Here is a 24,790-nt window from a genome sequence, read left to right as displayed (position 1 = left end):
ATTCACCATGCGACATTCACCATGCGACATGACATGGACATGCGACATGCAACATGTGACACCATGCGACATGCGATGAAATGCACATGCGACATGCAACATGTGACGACATGCAAGATGCGACAACATGTAACATGTGATTGCATGCGACATGTAACATGTGACAACATGCAAGATTCGACATGCGACAACATGCACCATGCGACATGCACCATGCGACATTCACCATGCGACATGACATGCACAGGCGACATGCAACATGTGACAACATGCGACATGCGACGGCATGCACAATGCAACATGGCATGCGACATGACATGCACCAAGCGACATGCACATGCGACATGCAACATGTGACACCATGCAACATGCGATGAAATGCACATGCGACATGCAAGATGCGACAACATGTAACATGCGACAACATGCAACATGTTATTGCATGCGACATGTAACATGTGACAAACATGCAAGATTCGACATGCGACAACATGCACCATGCGACATTCACCATGCGACATTCACCATGCGACATGACATGCACAGGCGACATGCAACATGTGACAACATGCGACATGCGACGACATGCACAATGCGACATGGCATGCGACATGACATGCACCAAGCGACATGCACATGCGACATGCAACATGTGACAATATGAGACGACATACACCATGCGACATGCACCATGCGACATTCGCCATGCGACATGACATGCACCATGTGACAACATGCAACATGTGACAACATGCAAGATGCGACATGCACCATGCGACATGCACCATGCAACATGTACCATGCAACATGACATGCACCATGCGAGATGCACCATGCGGCATTCACCATGTGACATGACATGCGACATGACATGCACCATGCAACATGTGACAACATGCAACATGTGATGACATGCAACATGTGACACCATGCAAGATGTGACATGCGACAACATGCACCATGCCACATGCACCATGCGACATGCAACATGTGACGACATGCGACATGCAACATGTGACAACATGCAAGATGCGACATGCGACAACATGCACCATGCGACATGCACCACGCGAAATTCACCATGCGACATTCACCATGCGACATTCACCATGCGACATGACATGGACATGCGACATGCAACATGTGACACCATGCGACATGCGATGAAATGCACATGCGACATGCAACATGTGACGACATGCAAGATGCGACAACTTGTAACGTGATTGCATGCGACATGTAACATGTGACAACATGCAAGATTCGACATGCGACAACATGCACCATGCGACATGCACCATGCGACATTCACCATGCGACATGACATGCACAGGCGACATGCAACATGTGACAACATGCGACGGCATGCACAATGCGACATGGCATGCGACATGACATGCACCAAGCGACATGCACATGCGACATGCAACATGTGACAATATGCGACGACATACACCATGCGACATGCACCATGCGACATTCGCCATGCGACATGACATGCACCATGTGACAACATGCAACATGTGACAACATGCAAGATGCGACATGCACCATGCGACGTGCACCATGCACATGCGACATGCAACATGCGACATGCAACATGCGACATACAGTACAAGCATACAATACATACATACAGTACATATAACATACAGTTAAGTCCATATATATTTGGACAGAGACAACATTTTTCTAATTTTGGTTATAGACATTACCACAATGAATTTTAAACAAAACAATTCAGATGCAGTTGAAGTTCAGACTTTCAGCTTTCATTTGAGGGTATCCACATTAAAATTGGATGAAGGGTTTAGGGACCAAAAGTAATTGGACAATTGACTCCAAGGCTATTTCATGGACAGGTGTGGGCAATCCCTTTGTTATTTCATTCTCAATTAAGCAGATAAAAGGTCTGGAGTTGATTTGAGGTGTGGTGCTTGCATTTGGAAGTTTTTGCTGTGAAGTAAACATGCGGTCAAAGGAGCTCTCCATGCATGTGAAACAAGCCATCCTTAAGCTGGGAAAACAGAAAAAACACATCCGAGAAATTGCTACAATATTAGGAGTGGCAAAATCTACAGTTTGGTACATCCTGAGAAAGAAAGAAAGAAAGCACTGGTGAACTCATCAATGCAAAAAGATCTGGGCGCCCACGGAAGACAACAGTGGTGGATGATCGCAGAATAATCTCCATGGTGAAGAGAAACCCCTTCACAACAGCTAACCAAGTGAACAACACTCTCCAGGAGGTAGACGTATCAATATCCAAATCTACCATAAAGAGAAGACTGCATGAAAGTAAATACAGAGGGTTTACTGCACGGTGCAAGCCACTCATAAGCATCAAGAATAAAAAGGCTAGACTGGACTTTGCTAAAAAACATCTGAAAAAGCCAGCACAGTTCTGGAAGAACACTCTTTAGACAGATGAAACCAAGATCAACCTCTACCAGAATGATGGAAAGAGAAAAGTATGGTGAAGGCATGGTACAGCTCATGATCCAAAGCATAGATTATCGGGAGGTGCCCCCGAACCTGTTCCACTGGACTAATTGTGGACTCTGTAGATCTACCTGCATGTGTTGCTCCAGCGTTCTTGATAATAAATCTGTGGAATCATCCCTTGGCCTGTTGTCCCTTCTTGCTCTGACGTACACCCCGTCACATACCCCATCATCTGTAAAACATGGTGGAGGCAGTGTGATGGCTTGGGCATGCATGGCTGCCAGTGGCACTGGGTCACTAGTGTTTATTGATGATGTGACACAGGACAGAAGCAGCCGAATGAATTCTGAGGTATTCAGAGCCATACTGTGTGCTCAGATCCAGCCAAATGCAGCAAAACTGATTGGTCGTTGTTTCATACTACAGATGGACAATGACCCAAACACAAAGCTAAAGTAACCCAGGAGTTTATTAAAGGAAAGAAGTGGAATATTCTTGAATGGCCAAGTCAGTCACCTGATCTCAACCCAATTGAGCATGCATTTCACTTGTTAAAGACTAAACTTCAGACAGAAAGGCCCACAAACCAACAGCAACTGAAAACCACCACAGTGAAGGCCTGGCAAAGCATCAAAAAGGAGGAAACACGGCGTCTGGTGATGTCCATGAGTTCAAGACTTCAGGCAGTCATTGCCAACAAAGGGTTTTCAACCAAGTACTAGAAATGAACATTTTATTCACAATTATTTAATCTGTCCAATTACTTTTGGCCCCTTTAAAAACAGGGTGACACATGTTAAGGAGGTGAAACTCCTAAACCCTTCATCCAATTTTAATGTGGATACCCACAAATGATAGCTGAAAGCCTGAACTTCAACTGCATCTGAATTGTTTTGTTTAAAATTCACTGTGGTAATGTCTATAACCAAAATTAGAAAAATGTTGTCTCTGTCCAAATATATATGGACTTAACTGTAGATTACATACTCACCATCACTTGTCACTTTGTTCCCCGAAGCCAGTGTCACCTGTAAAAAATATTAAAATAATAAACAAACAATATACTCCCCGATCCGCAGATATCCAATTAAAACGAGTGTCCCACGATGATCTCCCGTGGAGAGCAGCAGCATCTTCTGATGTGACCGCTCTCCAGGGGCTCCAGGAATACAATGATGGAAAGGTATCCCTCTATAATATATTCCCCAAAATGTATTCCTACGCCCCTGTGAGAAAATAGTCCCTAGTCTCACTTATGGCATTGCTGGGTGAGAAATTTTCCCAGGCAGCAATAGCCATAAAGTGAGACTTTGTCCTAAGGTAACCTCTCAGTGATGCACTGCAGGAGGCATTGTCTCCTGTCAGTGTGTCACTGAGGGTCCTAAAGAGCAGTGACTGTTATGAACTGGTGGTCCAGGAGCAACATGGGACGAGCTCTGAAGGAGGTGGTACCTGTACTGACCGCAGTCCCTAAGCTCAACACAACACTAGAAGTAGCCATGGGATGCTCCTGTCACTCCCTAGGCACCTCGTCACAACCTGAGAACTAACTACCCCTAAAGATAGAAGCAGGAAAACTATCTTGCCTCAGAGAAAATCCCCAAAGGATAGATAGCCCCCCACAAGTAATGACTAGTGTTGAGCATTCCGATACCGCAAGTATCGGGTATCGGCCGATACTTGCGGTATCGGAATTCCGATACCGAGATCCGATACTTTTTTGGTATCGGGTATCGGATACATAGAGATGTGTAAAATAAAGAATTAAAATAAAAAATATTGATATATTTACCTCTCCGGCGGCCCCTGGTGAGTCCGCGGGTAACCGGCAGGCTTCGTTGTTCAAAATCAGCGCTTTTAGGACCTGAGAATCACGTCCCGGCTTCTGATTGGTCGCGGGCCGCCCATGTGACCGCCACGCGACCAATCACAAGCCGCGACGTCACCGCAAGCTATTAGCGCGCTCATTTTTGAAAAATGAGCGCGTTAATGGCTTTCAAAGACGTAGCGGGTTGTGATTGGTCGCGGCCGCGACCAATCACAAGCCGCGACGTCACCGCAAGCTATTGACGCGCTCATTTTTAAAAATGAGCGCGTTAATGGCTTTGAAAGACATAGCGACTTGTGATTGGTCGCGTGGCCGCGACCAATCACAAGCCGCGACGTCACCGCAAGCTATTGACGCGCTCATTTTTAAAAATGAGCGCGTTAATGGCTTTGAAAGACATAGCGGCTTGTGATTGGTCGCGTGGCCGCGACCAATCACAACCCGCTACGTCTTTCAAAGCCATTAACGCGCTCATTTTTCATTAACGCGCTCATTGAAAGTCATTAACGCGCTCATTTTTCAAAAATGAGCGCGCTAATAGCTTGTGGTGACGTCGCGGCTTGTGATTGGTCGCGTGGCGGTCACATGGGCGGCCCGCGACCAATCAGAAGCCGGGACGTGATTCTCAGGTCCTAAAAGCGCTGATTTTGAACAAGGAAGCCTGCCGGTTACCCGCGCTGAGTTCAGGGGCCGCCGGAGAGGTAAATATATCAATATTTTTTATTTTTATTCTTTATTTTACACCTCCCTATGGATCCCAGGGCCTGAAGGAGAGTTTCCTCTCCTTCAGACCCTGGGAACCATGAGAATACCTTCCGATACTTGATGTCCCATTGACTTGTATTGGTATCGGATATCGGTATCGGCGATATCCGGTATCGCTCAACACTAGTAATGACTGTGAGTGGAGAGGGAAAAGACATACATAGAATGAAACCAGGATGTAGCACAGGAGGCCAGTCTAGCTAGATAGATAGGACAGGACGGAATACTGTGCGGTCAGTATAAAAACTACAAAAATCCACACAGAGTTTACAAATATCTCCACACCTGACTAAAGGTGTGGAGGGTAAATCTGCTTCCCAGAGCTTCCATCTAAACTGAATTAATCCAAGCTGGACAAAACATAGAATGCACAGAACGAATAAGTCCACAACAAGTGGACAGAAAAGAGCAAAGAAAGGACTTAACTTTGCTGAACTGGTCAGGATATCAGGGAAATCCAAGAGAGATGTGAATCCAGCCAGGAACCATTGACAAGTGGCACTGGCTGAAGGAAGAGCCAGGTATAAATAGCCGAGCAGAAAGACAATCAGTGGAAGCAGCTGCAGACTGCTAAATCCAAGGAGCAGCCATTCCACTTACAACCACCGGAGGGAGCCCAAGAGTGGAATTCACAACAAGTGACATCACCCGATGTCACGGTTCTATAGGGGAGATCATCGTGGGACACTCGTTATTAATTGGACTACGGCGGACAAGTAGTATATGGTTTATTGTTTTACGTTTTTTTGCAGGTGCTGAAGTATGGTAAGTATGGTAAAATGAAGAATATTAAAATACTTTTTTCTGGCTGTGTCTTTTTTTTAACTCCTTCACTACTATAGGATTAATAAGGGATAGGTGTCATATTGACACCTCTCCATTATTAAACCGGCTTAATGTCACCATACAATAGCAAGGTGACATTAGCCCCCTATTACCCCATATCCCACCACTACTCGGGAGTGGGAAGAGAGGGTCTAAGTGCCGGAATTGGCGCATCTCACAGATGCGCCATTTCTGGGGCGGCTGCGGACTGGTATTTGTAGCCGGACGGGGGGGGGGGGCAATATCCATCACCGCTCTCTAGACTATGAATATCAGCCCCCAGCCGTCTGCGTAGCCTTTCTGGCTATAAAATATAGGGGGACCCCACGTCATTTTTTGGGGGGTCCCCCTATTTCAATAGCCAGTAAAGGCTACGCAGACAACTGCGGGCTGATATTCATAGCCTGGGAGGGGCAATGGTACTACCCCCTTCCCAGGCTACAAATATTGGCCTCCAGCCGTCGGCTTTCCCCCTCTGGCACAGAAAATTGCGCGGGAGCCCACACCATTTTTTTAGTTTTTTTTTAACTGAAACATATTGTTCATTAACCCCTTTCTGCCAGCTGACGGAATAGTATGTCAGCTGACAGTATCCCCAGCTTTGAGGTGGGCTTCGGCGGTGAGCCAACTTCAAAGCCGCAACTTCAAAGCCGCAACATGTCAGCTGTTTTCAATACAACAAAAGAAATGTACATGATCGCTAAACTGCGTAGCGAGAAAAAAAATCAAAGCCAAAATTGTGTTTTTTTGTTGGTCGCCGAGACATTGCATTAAAATGCAATAATGGGCGATCAAAAGAACGTATCTGCACAAAAGTGGCATCAAAAATTAGCCCTCACCCAACCTGATATCTCAGAAAATATAGACACTACGGGTATCGGAAAATGGCACAATTATTTTATTTCTTTTTAGCAAAGTTGGAATTTTTTTTCACCACTTAGATAAAAGAAAAAACCTAGACGTGTTTGGTATCTATGAACTCGTAATGACCTGGAGAATCATAATGGCAGGTCAGGTTTATGCTGTGTGCATACGTTGCAGATTTGGGTGCAGAATTTTCTGCACAAAATCTGCATCTCCTTGCAGAAAACGCAGCTGCGTTTTTGATGCTTTTTGTCATGTTTTTTTCACATATTTGCGCGGTTTTGATGTGGGTTTTTTGTGCAGTTTTGATGCAGTTCTTGGTGCAGTTTTGATGCATTTTGGTGCAGTTTTGATGCAGTTTTTGGTGCAGTTTTTGGGCGGTTTTGATGCATTTTTAAATTTTTCATTGGTGCAGTTTTTGCGCGTTTTTGTATGCGTTTTTGAAAGCTAATTAAAGATGTATTATTGAAGAAAAAAGAGATTTGTGATGTCATTACTGTCCAACCTCCTCTTTTACATTTGTCCAACCACACTCAATTACACACAGATAGGCAGATAGATGATAGATGAAATGGATAGACAGATCTACATATAGATAGATCTATAGATGCATACATCTATCTATTCATATATGTATCTATAAATATATCTGGATAGATAAATCTATTGATAGATGTATGGCTAGTGTAGGGTGTGTGTCCACTGACATCCGAATTAGCTGCAGATTGGACACAGCCTTAGCATTTAGTGAACCTAGCAGAAAAGCCAAGCAAAAAACTAGTTGTGGGATTGCACTTTTTTTGCAATTTTTCATATTTTCTGTTACACGACATGGTAAAACCAATGACATCGTTCAAAAGTAGAACTTGTCCCGCAAAAGATAAGCCCTCACATGGTCATATTGACGGAAAAATTATGGCTCTGGAAAGAAGGGGAGCGAAAAACGAAAAAAGCTCCAGGGGTGAAGGGGTTTAGAATAATAATATAATAATAATAATTTTTATTTATATAGCGCCAACATATTCTGCAGCGCTTTACAAATTATAGATGGGAATTGTACAGACAATAGACATTACAGCATAACAGAAATATAGTTCAATACAGATACCAGGAGGAGTGAGGGCCCTGCTCGCAAGCTTACAAACTATGAGGAAAAGGGGAGACACGAGAGGTGGATGATAACAATTGCTTTAGTTATTCGGACCAGCCATAGTGTAAGGCTCGGGTGTTCATGTAAAGCTGCATGAACCAGTTATCTTCCTAAGTATGTAGCAGTACAGACACAGAGGGCTAATACTGCATAAAGTGTATGAGAACATGATGCGAGGAACCTTTTTTTTTTTTATAAATAGGCCACACAGGGATCGTTAGGTTAATGCATTGAGGCGGTAGGCCAGTCTGAACAAATGAGTTTTTAGGGTACGCTTAAAACTGTGGGGATTGGGGATTAATCGTATTAACCTAGGTAGTGAATTCCAAAGAATCGGCGCAGCACGTGTAAAGTCTTGGAGACGGGAGTGGGAGGTTCTGATTATTGAGGATGCTAAACTGAGGTCATTAGCGGAGCGGAGGGCACGGGTAGGGTGGTAGACTGATACCAGGGAGGAGATGTAGGGTGGTGCTGAGCCATGGAGTGCTTTATGGATAAGGGTAGTAGTTTTGTACTGGATTCTGGAGTGGATGGGTAGCCAGTGTAATGACTGGCACAGGGTAGAGGCATCGGTGTAACGGTTGGTGAGGAATATGATCCTGGCTGCAGCATTCAGGACAGATTGGAGCGGGGAGAGTTTTGCAAGAGGGAGGCCGATTAGTAGAGAGTTACAATAGTCCAGACGAGAATGAATAAGTGAAACAGTAAGAGTTTTTGCAGAGTCGAAAGTAAGAAAAGGGCGAATTCTAGAAATGTTTTTGAGATGCAGGTAAGAAGAGCGAGCCAATGATCGGATGTAGGGGGTGAATGAAAGGTCAGAATCAAGGATGACCCCAAGGCAGCGGGCATGTTGCTTTGGAGTAATGGTGGAACCGCACACGGAGATGGCAATGTCAGGCAAAGGTAGGTTAGTAGAGGGAGAGAACACGAGGAGTTCAGTTTTTGACAGGTTTAGTTTCAGATAGAGGGAGGACATGATGTTAGAGACAGCGGTAAGACAATCACTGGTGTTTTCTAAAAAGGTCGGTGTGATATCAGGAGAAGAAGTGTATAATTGGGTGTCGTCAGCATAGAGATGGTACTGGAAACCAAATCTACTGATTGTTTGTCCAATAGGGGCAGTATACAACGAGAAGAGGAGGGGGCCTAGGACTGATCCTTGAGGAACCCCAACAGTAAGGGGAAGGTGAGAGGAGGAGGAACCAGCAAAACATACAGTGAAGGATCGGTCTGAGAGATAGGAGGAGAACCAGGAGAGAACGGTGTCCTTGAGGCCGATGGAGCGGAGCATAGTGAGGAGGAGCTGATGATTCACAGTATCGAATGCTGCAGAGAGATCCAAGAAAATTAGCATGGAGTAGTGACCATTAGATTTAGCTGTTAGTAGGTCATTAGAGACTTTAGTGAGGGCAGTTTCAGTAGAGTGTAAAGAGCGGAAGCCAGATTGAAGAGGGTCGAGAAGAGAGTTATCTTGTGGGCGGCACGGTGGCGCAGTGGTTAGCACAGCAGCCTTGCAGCGCTGGAGTCCTGGGTTCGAACCCCACCAAGGACAACATCTGCAAAGAGTTTGTATGTTCTCTCCGTGTTTGCGTGGGTTTCCTCCGGGCACTCCGGTTTCCTCCCACATTCCAAAGACATACTGATAGGGAATTTAGATTGTGAGCCCCATCTGGGACAGCGATGATAATGTGTGCAAAAAATGTAAAGCGCTGCGGAATATGTTAGCGCTATATAAAAATAAAGATTATTATCTGAGAGATAGCGGGTAAGACGGGAGTGGACCAGGCGTTCGAGGAGTTTAGAGATGAAGGGAAGATTAGAGACAGGTCTATAATTTGCGGCACAGTTTTGATCGAGGGATGGTTTTTTAAGTAATGGATGTATGATGGCATGCTTAAATGAGGAGGGAAAAATACCGGAAGTGAGGGAAAGGTTGAATATTTTTGTTAGGTGAGAGGTGACAGCCGGGGAAAGGGACTGGAGGAGATGTGACGGAATGGGGTCACTGGTGCAAGTGGTCGGGCGAGAAGATGCAAGGAGCCTGCTTACTTCTTCTTCTGTAACTGCTTCAAAGTCAGAGAGTGAACTAGATGCAGTGGGGGAGGGAGGACAGTGCATGGTATGAAGAGATTGGGAGATGATTTCCTGTCGAATGTGGTCAATTTTTTCTTAGAAACATGGATATGGAAATATCTATGTAAATATACATAGATATATAGATACATATCTATCTATCTATCCCACATCTATCTATCTATCCCATATCTATCTATCTATATACAGTTATATGGAAAAGTTTGGGCACCCCTATTAATCTTAACCTTAATGTTTTATAAAAATTGTTTTTTTTTGCAACAGCTATTTCAGTTTCATATATCTAATAACTGTTGGACATAGTAATGTTTCTGCCTTGAAATGAGGTTTATTGTACTAACAGAAAATGTGCAATCTGCATTCAAACAAAATTTGACAGGTGCATAAGTATGGGCACCCCACCAGAAAAGTGACATTAATATTTAGTAGATCCTCCTTTTGCAAAAATAACAGCCTCTAGTCGCTTCCTGTAGCTTTCAATGAGTTCCTGGATCCTGCGTTGTATAGTTGACCGATGTCACAGTGACACCATCTGCAGCAAGTTGATGCTTCAGCTCTCTGGAGGTGGTCTGAGGATTGTCCTTGACTGATCTCACCATTCTTCTTCTCTGCCTTTCTGATGTTTTTCTTGGCCTGCCACTTCTGGCTTTAACAAGAACTGTACCTGTGTTCTTCCATTTCCTTACTATGTTCCTCACAGTGGAAATTGACAGGTTAAATCTCTGAGACAGCTTTTTGTATCCTTCCCCTGAACAACTATGTTGAATAATCTTTGTTTTCAGATCATTAGACAGTTGTTTTGAGGAGCCCATGATGCCACTCTTCAGAGAAGGTTCAAACAGGAGAACAACTTGCAAGTGGCCACTTTAAAGGGAACCTGTCACCCCGTTTTTTCAGATTGAGATAAAAATACTGTTAAATAGGGCCTGTGCTGTGCGTTACAATAGTGTATGTAGTGTACCCTGATTCCCCACCTATGCTGCGAAATACATTACCAAAGTCGCCGTTTTCGCCTGTCAATCAGGCTGGTCAGGTCGGGTGGGCGTGGTGACATCGCTGTTTCTTCCCCAGCTTTCCGTTGGTGGCGTAGTGGTGTGCGCATGTCCAAGTGCCGAATCCAGTGCGTGCAGGTGAAGAAAAAGCGCACGATCTGCGCTATTTCCCTTGTCATCGGTGGGGGCAGCCATCTTCCTGAGGCCGCGTGTGTGCAGATGGAGTGCTCTGCTGCACGGGGCTTCAGGAAAATGGCCGCAGGATGCGGCGCGTGCGCAGATGGAGATCGCAGTGGCCATTTTCCCAAAGCCGAGTTTGCATCTCGGCTTCAGGAAAATGGCCGCCGCGATCTCCATCTGCGCACGCGCGGCATCCCGCGGCCATTTTACTGAAGCCCCGTGCAGCAGAGCACTCCATCTGCGCACACGCGGCCTCAGGAAGATGGCTGCCCCCACCGATGACAAGGGAAATAGCGCAGATCGCGCACTTTTTCTTCACCTGCACGCAGTGGATTCAGCACTTGGACATGCGCACACCACTACGCCACCAACGGAAAGCTGGGGAAGAAACAGCGATGTCACCACACCCACCCGACCTGACCAGCCTGATTGACAAGGCGAAAACGGCGACTTTGGTAATGTATTTCGCAGCATAGGTGGGGAATCAGGGTACACTACATACACTATTGTAATGCACAGCGCAGGCCCTATTTAACAGTATTTTTTATCTCAATCTGAAAAAACGGGGTGACAGGTTCCCTTTAAGTAGCTTTTCTCATGATTGCATGCACCTGGCTATGAAGTCCAAAGCTCAATGAGGTTAGAAAACAAAAAAAAGTGCTTTAGTAAGTCAGTAAAAAGTAGGTAGGAGTATTTAAAACAAGAAAATGATAAGGGTGCCCATACTTATGCACCTGTCAAATTTTGTTTGAATGCAGATTGCACATTTTCTGTTACTACAATAAACCTCATTTCAAGGCAGAAACATTACTGTGTCCAACAGCTATTAGATATATGAAACTGAAATAGCAGTTGCAAAAAAAAACTTTTTATAAAACATTAAGCTTAGGATTAATAGGGGTGCCCAAACTTTTTCATATAGCTGTATCTATCTATCTATCTCTGTGTGCAATGGAGTGTGGGTTGGACAAATGTAAAAGAGGAGTTGGACAGAAATGACATCACAAATCTTTTTGAAGATAGAGGAGGGAGGGGTTTGGGTGTGTTTTGGAGTGGGTGTGGTAAGTTCGGGCTTAGTGGCCAGTGCAATGCATCATGGAACTTGTAGTATTAGAGCACAATAACTCAGGAGAAAGGAAATTCTCGATTAACCCCATGAGAGCTGGATCCAGCACTGAAGATGTGCTGCTACAACATGGTAAAAGGTAATATTGCTAAAATAAACACAGTGGATGTTTTCAGTGGCACATCATAGCAAGATTTATGAAAAAAAAATTATTGTAGTGGACAACTTCTTTAATATTCAAAATCTACTCTAACATTATCTTTGCAGTGCTGTAGTCTAAAAAAATATTCTGAGAAGTCCCATGTAAGCTATAAAACATTTTCATATTATTATTCTTTCTATTTGTATTTTGTAGGTGGAGAACCCATTCAAAACTTAACAGTGTTCAATGAAACATGTCTGATTTGGAGAAGACAATTCAAATCAAAAGAGCTATATTTGGTAAGAGCATAGATTTCTGAAATGAGAGTGGTGTTCACTGTTCAGTGATTTGCATGAATGTTGTTCATTTTTATGTTTCCTTAGGGCAAATCATCACAAAATGACTTGGGCTATGTTCACAAATGGCAATTTTGCTGCGTTTTGTTATGCAGATTAAATGATTTGTCTACACTACATGTTTAATAAAGTGACTTTTATTCATCAAAAACGCAGCAAAATCTGTTTGCTTCAGTTTTTGCAGCATATTTAGACTTCCTCATTGTTTTCTATGGGTGAAAAAAATACTCCAAAATGTGACAGACGTGATATGTTACAGATTTAAAAAAAACGTTACAGAGATTTCTGAAATCTCAAATTTTTGCTGATACTGTGATCATCATGGAACCCTTCAAACAAAAAAACTGTCCAAAATCTAACAGCCCATCAACTGTAATATAAGATATGTAGCAGAGATTGGGATTCATATTCTTTGAATTTTAAAGATTCATTCACGTGATGATAGTCCTTAATCTTTTGGCAGATATTTGAAGTGTCAACAATAATTTTTTTTTGTCTATTGATGCAAAAATTATTACATTTGACAAAAATGATTAGAAATTACTCTGATCCTCTTGCATTTTTTTCCTTGAGTTGAGATTTAAAAAAATGCATAAAAAGCAATAGACATGAACACCCTTTTCCCCATGCTATGATGGATTGTTTCATCTGTCATTTGAAGCCCCTTCACAATAGACATTCTGATAACATTTAGAATGTTGTGTCATTGTGGACATCTGTAAAAGGAACATGTCTTGTTAAAAAATGCTATTAACCTGCACATATGGGGTTAATCTGCAGTTTATTGGCATTCTAAAGATGTGCATGCGTCCCAATACCAATTGGTATTGCCTTGTGCAGGCGTGTACTACGGAGGACAGAGAATGAACTTCAATCCAATATTGCAGCCAGCATGCAGCCAGCGGGTAAGGAAAGGGTGAATCAAACACCCCAAAACCCCGCCTCCATGGCTGAAAATTGTTCCCTCCAAATTCAGGTGACAGTGTCCCTTTAAGGACAACATGATCTATGTGTTCAGTGTCCAACACTGAAGAATGAGTTGACATATACCCAATTTTTATACAATGTCTTGCATTTATCAAGATACTTGTATTGCTGGTGGCATCATTGCACTGTCAAACAATGTCCCCCCAACCTTAAATTGTATGTTCACAATATATAAACAAATTCTGTATCTTAGGTATTCTTACAAGTCTACCCATTTCTCTACTTTTTTCAGTTCTTTATCTATGGTTATAGGAGGAATGAGAAAAGCATCGCACACAAGCTGATATTTAATGTCACCACAGATGAGAAACAACCTGTTGTGTGCTTCGAGCTGCAGAAAGGAATTAACTACACAGTGGATGTGGTGTCAGCATTTTACCCTCAGTATCCTCTGCAAATTTTTATGCTTACCGTAAATTCAGGTATGTACTCAATTATCATTTCACTATTTCAGATGGGAAATACATCATGGAAACGTTCATTATCTGAGCCAAGCAACAAGAGCATTGTAAATGTCTTTTAGGTTAGGGTCACATGAGCTTACAATAAATATTGATCACATTTTCATCTAGAAAAGTGGGACGATTTTTTTTCAGGCCTGTCATCCGTATGCAGTCTGTGTGCAATCCATTTTTTTTACATTTGCACTATTTAACAGTGGCGTAACTAGAGTCTCATGGGTCCCGATGCAAGATTTGGACCAGGGCCCCCATCCTGAAAAAAATATATGTACGAGCCCTCCATCCTAGTGTATATATGCTTTATCCTGGTATATATGTCCCTCATTATGACCCCATCTTGGTAAATATATTGCCCATTCTGGTATATGTCCCCTGTCCTGGGCACCATCCTGGTATATATATAACAGGTATATACATATACCATCCTGGTATATACTATATTTTGCGTATTATAAGACGCACCGGATTATAAGATACACTCCAAATTTTGAGGTGAAAAATGGGAAAAAAAATTTTTATTAATAAAATGGTGGTGCTTCTTATAATCCATGAGTCTTATTGCTTACCGAGGGTGGTGGCTGGGGTGAAATGGGGGCCCAGGGTCACTACTAAAGGAGGCAAGAGTGGAGGGTTGCTGCAGGCCGCAGGCTGGGATGATGGGGTGTTTGGATATGCGCCGCTGCCAGTGTTCAGTGGTGTGGGGGCTCAGCCAACATTTTGTGAAAGCCCAGAACCTCCGCACTCACATTGTTTACTATGCGGTGGACTCGGGGGAAATGGCTGCTGGGGGCGGCGCATGTGTGGATGGAGATTTCGAGAGATCTCAGTGCTGAGATCTCATCTCCCAAGATCTTGGTGCCAAAATGTCCATCCGCGCATGTGCGGCCCCTGGCAGCCATTTTCTCGGAGTCCACTGCACTGCATAGTAAACCATGTTAATTAAGGGTGTTCTGGGCTTTCACAAAATGTGGGCGCACATCTGAACACTCCCTCATCCAAGCCTGTGGCCTGCAGCAATGCTTCACTCTAGCCTCCTCTAGCAGCGACCCTGGGACTCTGCCCCACCGTGGCCGGTAAGGTAAATCCGCATTTAAAGATGCACCCACATTTTCCTCCCAAATTTTTTGGGAAAAAAGTGCGTCTTAGAATCCGAAAAATATGGTATGTCCCCTGTTCTGCCACTGTTCTTTAATGTATAGAAAAAAGTAAACCATTAACACCAGGGGTGTGCATAGAAGTCATGAGCTCCATAGCAGAAGTATCATGCACACCCCCACATAGTCCTCCATATAGTATAATGAATCTAAGAGTTCTCCATATAATATATTGCACAGCCTATTGTCATCCATTTAGTATAATGCACTGTCCATAGTCATCAATATTAGTATAATACACAGCCCATATCCTTCATATAATATGCTATATAGACCATAGTCATCCATGTAGTATAATGCACAGCTCATAGTCCACCATAAAGTACAATGCACAACCCATAATCCTCCATATAGTATAATGCACCCCATAGTCCTCCACATATTACCATGCACACCCCTAGTCATCCATAATGTATAATGCACCCCATAGTTATCCGTAAAGTATAATACATCCCATAGTCATCTATACAATATAATGCACCCCATAGTCATCCATGCAGTATAATGTACCCTATAGTCATCCATGCAGTATAATGCACTCCATAGATGATTATAAAGTATAATACACCCCCATAGTCCTTCATATAGTATAATGTACCCTATAGTCATCCATGTAGTATAATGCACTCCATAGTCGGCCATAAAATAAAATGCACCCCCAAAGTCCTCCATATAGTATAATGCATCTCATAGTCATCCATAAAGTATAATGCACCCCATAGTCATATGATTCTATGATGTCTTTGTTGTGATAAAATACCTGTTTTTCAATGTGTTTAACAAATTCTTGCTATTTCTTGATTACACTGGGACATCTAGGCTGATCCTGTGCAGTAAATGTGTAAAAGGTTGTCTGTACCTGCTCAATGACATTTTCTACTTTGCTTAGCCAAAACACGTAGCATAGTTTTATTTTTCAGCTATATAGTACTGTGACTAAATTTTCGGCCAGCATATAACACACGTCTACCGACTTTGGGCAAAGGTATTTCAACCATGCCCTCTGAAAAGAAAAAAAAGGCCAACATTAGATATCCTGTGTTTTGATAGATACTTTCACCTTGAGTGAACATATTGTTCTTTACCAGCCGTCCGCCTGTAGCTTGGCCCGATGCACAATGTCCTGTCCAAGGTCGTGTGTGGGCATCTAGTGTTTGGTGACCAATTGTTTGGATGCCTAGGAGAAAGCCACATAACTAACATTTATTTATGTGCTATGTACTATGTGAAACACTGTTTTTCTAAAGTGCAGCTCTATTGTGAAATAAAGAAACGGTATGTATATGTGCTGACAATCTCTCAATTGGACAGTTTACTTGACTCCTATGCATAGAGAAAATAATCAGATTTAAATGAATAAAATACAAGTTATACAGAATTTTACCAGCAAACTACAAGTCAGTCTGCTCATCTCCATTTACTCCATAATCTGCTTCATGAAGATCAGATACCATGAACATGACAATTTTCCTTTAAGACAATCATTTGTATTTTAGCATTATGTCCCATTTTAATTGCTGTCCATTCATTACGGTATATTGTAAGAGAAAGTACACAGATTAATGCAAAAAATATAATCACTAATTAGCTATAATTAGCTCTCTAAAAATGGCCTTAATGATGATATGAAGATCTAATTTGGCTAGTGTTTGGAAATAAGCTCCTATAATGCAGCCAGCTTTATTGCTTAATTAGGTGGGAGCAAGAGTCAGTAAATAGGTTAGGAGCACGTGAAAGGAACATAAAATACACAGAGCTGCAATTTACAAATTTTAAGTAAAAAAAATCATCAGAAAAAGTGCTTAGCAACACATTTTATGTGATCATATCAGGACAAAATTCTTAATTTCCGCTTTTGAGACCAAGGACAGATCTACAAATGTGAGATGCAGGGAGTTGATAAAAATAGCTAATGTTGTTATCAGCAGCCAGAGTACCAATTTGCAGTCATCCAAACATATGTTATGTCTAACATGATAAAGAAACATGTGCAATTGAATATACAGACAGAATGGGTAACTCAGACTGCCCTATATACTATATCATAGATATACAAATATAGAAGATCTGAAGTTCTTATTTAATTCTATGGGGCTGCAAAGTTTATGCAACCTAATAATATGCAATTTCTGTAAGCTGTGTACCAGAATGGGTTCCCCAGGATACAGCAAAGTCATGAACGAGGAAAACAACTTCAACACCAGTTCATTCACCAAAAGTATTTTTCTTGAATGTGTGGATGACTGTAACTAGAAAGAGGGGGAATATTTTAAGAATTCAAAGACACTCAGCAGAGGGGCAAAGACCCTTGTGCTATATAGCTTGGCGCCCTGCAATATGTGCCAACTACCAATTACCTGTTAATGCCCTAAAATCCGGAACAACTGAATGAGTGTGTGGTCGGGGCTCGCCTGCAGTACAGCACAACAGCTTACAATCTTACAATGAATTAACTCTATCCCCTAACTAATTATTCCCCTGATCCAATGGGCTTACAGTGAACCCTGAGTAATGGTTCTTCCCCAACTATACTGAGGATTAATGAATAACCAAATCTAGCAGGTGCCTAACCAGAAATGAAGTTTGAAGAATTTATGCCAATATCATGCAACTATAATCTTTCTCAGAAGCTCCCTCCTGAGCAAGCTCAAACATGGCATGAAGTCCATCACGTGTTTTGTCAACACCTAGTTGTGAATTTAACTTGAGGACAAACATGAAATCCTTAACAAGAAAAAGGTGTTGTAGCAGTGAAACCGAAAGTTCCGGATATTGATCTTGACAGGAATTCTGGCATGGCACGGTCAATATTCCTATCTAGCTGATTACTGGCCTTATCTCAGTCTCGAGTATTTTGGCGCCAAAATGTGATGAGGTGTGTGCATGGTTACCCACTGCAGTGGCGCAGTGGGCCTTGGTTACCATATTGACCCGAGTCTTCTCCGGACAAACAACCGATCAACACAGACAGATGAGGGTCCCTCCTGCATATGAGCGGTACCGCTGATGACTGTGCCCTGACTCATCGGCGAAGTCGAGAACTGCTCATGCTAGGCTTCAGCCTTTTCGCATCTTTCAGCGGAGTTCCTGGCAACAATCTTCTCCCATCTGGTAAGGATCTGGTCACAGGCCTGATCAGCTTCACACCACCGTGGCTATGGTCTTTGGTGGAATGCTGCTACGCAAGGATGTCTCTGGATCCCTATGAGGCACGTCGTCTCTCCCTTTAGTAACTCCAGACTGCCTTCCAAGATGGCTGCACTTCCCCTTTCTGAGATTGACCTCACCTCAGCTTGCAGCTTCACCTCTGTCCATCTACAGTTAGGGCCAGAAATATTTGGACAGTGACACAAGTTTTGTTATTTTAGCTGTTTACAAAAACATGTTCAGAAATACAATTATATATATAATATGGGCTGAAAGTGCACACTCCCAGCTGCAATATGATAGTTTCCACATCCAAATCGGAGAAAGGGTTTAGGAATCATAGCTCTGTAATGCATAGCGTCCTCTTTTTCAAGGGACCAAAAGTAAATGGACAATGGACTCTAAGGGCTGCAATTAACTCTGAAGGCGTCTCCCTCGTTAACCTGTAATCAATGATGTAGTTAAAAGGTCAGGGGTGGATTCCAGGTGTGTGGTTTTGCATTTGGAAGCTGTTGCTGTGAGCAGACAACATGCGGTCAAAGGAACTCTCAATTGAGGTGAAGCAGAACATCCTGAGGCTGAAAAAAAAGAAAAAATCCATCAGAGAGATAGCAGACATGCTTGGAGTAGCAAAATCAACAGTTGGGTACATTCTGAGAAAAAAGGAATTGACTGGTGAGCTTGGGAACTCAAAAAGGCCTGGGCGTCCACGGATGACAACAGTTGTGGATGATCGCCGCATACTTAATTTGGTGAAGAAGAACCCGTTCACAACATCAACTGAAGTCCAGAACACTCTCAGTGAAGTAGGTGTATCTGTCTCTAAGTCAACAGTAAAGAGAAGACTCCATGACAGTAAATACAAAGGGTTCACATCTAGATGCAAACCATTCATCAATACCAAAAATAGACAGGCCAGAGTTAAATTTGCAGAAAAACACCTCAAGAAGCCAGCTCAGTTCTGGAAAAGTATTCTATGGACAGATGAGACAAAGATCAACCTGTACCAGAATGATGGGAAGAAAAAAGTTTGGAGAAGAAAGGGAACGGCACATGATCCAAGGCACACCACATCCTCTGTAAAACATGGTGGAGGCAACGTGATGGCATGGGCATGCATGGCTTTCAATGGCACTGGGTCACTTGTGTTTATTGATGACATAAGAGCAGACAAGAGTAGCCGGATGAATTCTGAAGTGTACCGGGATATACTTTCAGCCCAGATTCAGCCAAATGCTGCAAAGTTGATTGGACGGCGCTTCATAGTACAGATGGACAATGACCCCAAGCATATATCCAAAGCTACCCAGGAGTTCATGAGTGCCAAAAAGTGGAACATTCTGCAATGGCCAAGTCAATCTCCAGATCTAAACCCAATTGAGCATGCATTTCACTTGCTCAAATCCAGACTTAAGACGGAAAGACCCACAAACAAGCAAGACCTGAAGGCTGCGGCTGTAAAGGCCTGGCAAAGCATTAAGAAGGAGGAAACCCAGCGTTTGGTGATGTCCATGAGTTCCAGACTTAAGGCAGTGATTGCCTCCAAAGGATTTGCAACAAAATATTGAAAATAAAAATATTTTGTTTGGGTTATGTTTATTTGTCCAATTACTTTTGACCTCCTAAAATGTGGAGTGTTTGTAAAGAAATGTGTACAATTCCTACATTTTCTATCAGATATTTTTGTTCAACCCTTCAAATTAAACGTTACAATCTGCACTTGAATTCTGTTGTAGAGGTTTCATTTCAAATCCAATGTGGTGGCATGCAGAGCCCAACTCGCGAAAATTGTGTCACTGTCCAAATATTTCTGGCCCTAACTGTATGTGTGTTTTTCAGTCTTTCAGTTATTCTTAGGAAACAGTGACATTTTGTGACCGAGTCAGGCATGCCGGATGTTGCACTCCCATCAATCAGAAATTGATGCCATATCCTAATGACAGGTCATCAAAGTAATGAGCAACCTCTTTAACCCTTGCCAAAAATGTGGCAGCAAGGCACACAATACATTATAGGTGTGTCATATTTGGTTGTCAAAATTGACTAGTAAAACATGTGAGTTAAAAAAAGACATTCACAATTAAATGTCTTCCTTTTTTATTCTATTTTCTATTAAACAAACTTTAACCTCCTTCCCAGAAATGACATAACAAAAAATGCTAGCTAGGTACAGGTCCAAAAATACAGCCCATGCAACAGCATGCTGTATTGGTTTTGAGTGCATGGATGTAAAATTTAACTACAAAAAACACGTACACTTTGTGTTGCAGACATTCAAAGTTAACTATATGGATTTTGAGGAATTTTCTTTCATATGTTTTAAACAACAGTTATCCCTCCCTTCATGCAAAGGGTTGCACAAGAAATGCAAAATCTCAGTATAGTCGCTTGTGTCAAGCTTGCACTCATTCTGACACAGATTTCAGATTTTTTTTCTGAAAAAAATATTGTGCAGCCTTGCTGCTTTCTAGTGAATTGTGAAGTATGAAATGTTAGGGTTAGCGGAACGCACCAAATACAAAGACAGATAGAGTATGGTGCGTTCGCAGCCCGGGGTCCACCGTGCAGAGATGGAACCTGCTGCCAAGTAATGACGGACTATATGGCGGTACTCATAAGTATACACACGTGGGTTAAACTTCACCCAGCGTGAAGGAAGCGATCCTGTTGCGTCACAGGATCGCGGTACCGCACATAGAGCGCGAGCAAGTAGTCAGCAAACTCAACCCCAACTAGGATTGAAGTCCGATTAGACCCTTGCTGGCACAACACCGCAACTGGGTGTGTAAGGAAGCTGAATAACAATATTAGGGCACAAGAGTGCATACAGTGCCGCACTGACGAACGCCACTAACCACCCAGGCTTGGGTAAGGAAAGCACAGAGGAAGTGCACGGCGCCGTACTGGCGGTCACAGCAACTGGACGCTGTAATGTGTGATTCGTGCTGTAGGATAAGTCGGGCGCTAGATAGCAACCATACACCTTCCGCGAACAGACATTCAATAGGGAAGGGGTATCCAAGGATGACTTGCACTCACAACAAACACACATATGCAAATGTACACTAGCGCATGGTCGTGCGGTCATGCGCAGTTTATATAGTTGCAGCACAGGAAGTGGCCACAGAAACTTTGCCCTTCCAAGACCTGCCAAGAGGACCAATGGAATGTGCTGCAGGGCCTGAGCACATGACCCTCGATCTCCAACGGGAGATCTTGCCCTGGGCATGCTCAGTGTGTGCAGACAAGGACTTAGTCCCAGAGAAGTCCGCTCGCTGCTGACCAGCACTGGCTTTAATGGCAGAAGCTGAAGAAGCAGCAGTAACTCTCTGTACAGAGTGAGACTGAGCAAGACGCTGGGACCGACGTCTCTGCTGAGCAGACTCCACTGCGGCTGGATAAGAATGGGAGACCGCAGCGGAGATGGCTCGAGATTCCCCCTGTGCAGAAGCGGGAACTCGAGACCTAACATTACCCCCCCTCCTAGGGCCCCCCTGCCTGGGCCTCGCTACGCTCGAAGGCAGCAATGAGCTGTGGGGCCCGAATGTTTTCAGCAGGCTCCCATGACCTGTCCTCTGGGCCATAACCCTTCCAATCCACCAGATAGAACTTTTTTGCCGCGTACCACCTTGCACCCCAAAATAGCGTTCACCTCGTAATCGTCCGTAGACGAACCCGATGTCCCGGCAGATGACTCGGAAAACCGGGACATGTATACGGGTTTCAAGAGGGACACATGAAAGGTGTCGGTGATACCCAAGCGTGGAGGAAGAGCCAAACGGTAGACCACAGGATTAACCTGTTCGAGAACCTTGAAGGGACCCAAGTAGCGAGGAGCAAACTTAGTGGACTCAACTCGCAGCCTGATGTTACGGGCGGAGAGCCACACCAAGTCGCCAGGAGCAAAGGTCGGAGCGGGGCGCCGATGAACATCGGCGGAGGACCTCATTCTCTCCTTGGAGGCCCGAATGGCATCCTGCGTGCGGTCCCAAATGTCCCGTGCCTCCACAGCCCAGTCTGCCACCCTGGAGTCAGCAGAAGACATAGGCATGGGCACAGGAAAACGCGGATGCTGGCCGTAATTTAGGAGGAATGGAGTCTGACCGGTGGAGTCGGCTACGGCATTGATAAGTGCAAACTCTGCCCACGGTAGCAAGGATGCCCAGTCATCCTGCCTGGCAGAAACAAAATGTCGTAAATATGTGACCAAGGTCTGGTTGGCCCTCTCTACCAACCCATTCGTCTCGGGATGATATGCCGAAGAGAGATTCAACTCAATACTGAGTAGACGACAAAGCTCTCTCCAGAATCAAGACGCAAACTGGGGACCCCGGTCACTAACAATTTTGTCTGGCATACCGTGTAGGCGAAAGATATGCTTGACGAACAAGACAGCCAACGCCCGTGCAGAAGGTAGCCGTGGAAGAGGCACCAAGTGCACCATTTTGGAAAAATGGTCGGTGATCACCCAGATAATGGTGCAGTTACGAGACTTGGGTAAGCCCACCACAAAGTCCATCCCGACCATCTCCCAGGGCCTGTCCGCCACCGGCAGAGGATAAAGCAAACCAGCTGGCCGTTGCCGAGGAGTCTTGTTCTTGGCGCAAGAGACACACGCCCGAACATACTCTGCGACATCACGAGCCATATGCGGCCACCAGTATGTCCTCACCAGTAACTCAGATGTCCTTTTGGTACCAAAATGTCCACCCACCCTGGACGAGTGTGCCCAAGAGAGAACCTCCGGTCGCAAACTGGATGGTACAAAAGTCTTGCCCGGAGGCACAGACTCTAGCGAAACCGGGGCCACAGTTCTCAAGCTCTCGGTGGGGACAATAAGCCGAGGCTCCTCCTCCTCCTCCGCAGATGACACAACGGAGCGAGAGAGAGTGTCGGCCCAAATGTTCTTCTCCCCAGAAAGAAAATGGAGGGTGAAATGAAACCGGGAGAAGAATAAGGACCATCTGGCCTGGCGAGAATTCAACCGCTGGGCTGTCTGCAGGTACACCAAATTTTTATGGTCTGTGAAGACTTGGAAGGGAAAACGTGCTCCCTCCAAGAGATGTCTCCACTCCGAGAAAGCCAACTTCATGGCTAGCAACTCCCTGTCCCCGATGGAATAAATCCTCTCTGCTGGTGAGAAGGTCTTGGAGAAAAAGAAGCAAGGATGCTTCCGACCTTGAGCATCCTTTTGGAAGAGGACTGCTCCAGCACCAACAGAAGAGGCATCCACCTCCATGATAAATGGCTTATCAACATCCGGGCGATGTAGGATGGGAGCGCTAGCGAAGTGTGACTTTATAGAGTTAAAGGCCTTGGAGACCTCCTCAGACCACAATTTGGGATTCGCCCCCTTCTTGGTGAGGGCAACCAAGGGAGCTACCAAAGTTGAGAAGTGCGGAATGAGCGCTGCACCGCTTTAAGAGAATGGGGTTCCTGCCAGTCCATCACAGCCTGTAGTTTGGCAGGATCCATAGCCAATCCCTGGGCAGAGATGATGTAGCCTAGGAAAGGTAAGGACTCCTGCTCAAACATACACTTCTCCAACTTGGCATAGAGGGAGTTTGCCCGTAGGAGGTCGAAGACTTTGCAAACATCTCTCCGGTGGGAGTCAATATCTGGAGAGTAGATGAGAATATCATCCAGATAGACTACGACCGAGGTGGAAAGCATATCCCGGAAGATATCGTTCACAAAGTCTTGGAAAACGGCTGGGGCATTACAGAGCCCGAAGGGCATCACCAGATATTCATAGTGCCCATCCCTGGTGTTAAAAGCCGTCTTCCATTCGTCCCCCTCACGGAAGCGAATCAGGTTGTAAGCACCCCGCAGATCTAGTTTAGTAAATACCCTTGCTCCCCGAAGCCTATCGAAGAGCTCAGATATCAAGGGCAAAGGATATTTATTTTTAACGGTGATGGCATTAAGACCCCTGTAGTCTATGCATGGACGCAATTCCCCATTCTTCTTCTGCACGAAGAAGAACCCTGCCCCAGCAGGTGACACTGACTTCCTAATGAATCCTCTTGCCAGATTTTCCTGGATGTACTGTGACATTGCCTCCGTCTCCGGGAGAGATAACGGATAGACTCGACCCCGGGGAGGCTCAGCACCAGGCAAGAGATCAATAGGACAGTCATAGGGGCGATGGGGCGGAAGGATCTCCGCCGCCTTTTTGGAGAACACGTCTGCATAAGACCAATACTGCTTGGGAAGAGAGGAAAGATCTGCGGGTACCTCTGTAGTAGCAACCTGAACGCACTCCCTCTGACACCTACCCCCACAAGATTCGCCCCATCCCAGGATTCTGCCAGAGGACCACTCAATATGAGGA

At 44.2% G+C, this 24,790-nt stretch overlaps 1 protein-coding gene across 1 annotated transcript in view; it reads left to right on the top strand.

Annotated features, from left to right (window-relative positions):
- SUSD1 (sushi domain containing 1) overlaps positions 1-24,790 on the top strand; it is a 466,537-nt gene that overhangs the window by 334,772 nt on the left and 106,975 nt on the right. The window contains exons 17-18 of the mRNA XM_069767010.1: positions 12,565-12,650; positions 13,927-14,116. Coding sequence (XP_069623111.1) covers positions 12,565-12,650; positions 13,927-14,116 — 276 coding nt within the window. The remainder of the gene's footprint in view (positions 1-12,564; positions 12,651-13,926; positions 14,117-24,790) is intronic.

This window comes from Ranitomeya imitator, chromosome 1 (assembly GCF_032444005.1).
Source record: "Ranitomeya imitator isolate aRanImi1 chromosome 1, aRanImi1.pri, whole genome shotgun sequence".
Taxonomy (NCBI): domain Eukaryota; kingdom Metazoa; phylum Chordata; class Amphibia; order Anura; family Dendrobatidae; genus Ranitomeya; species Ranitomeya imitator.
Note: the sequence above shows the minus strand (reverse complement) of the source record. Positions and strands in the feature narration are given on the sequence as shown.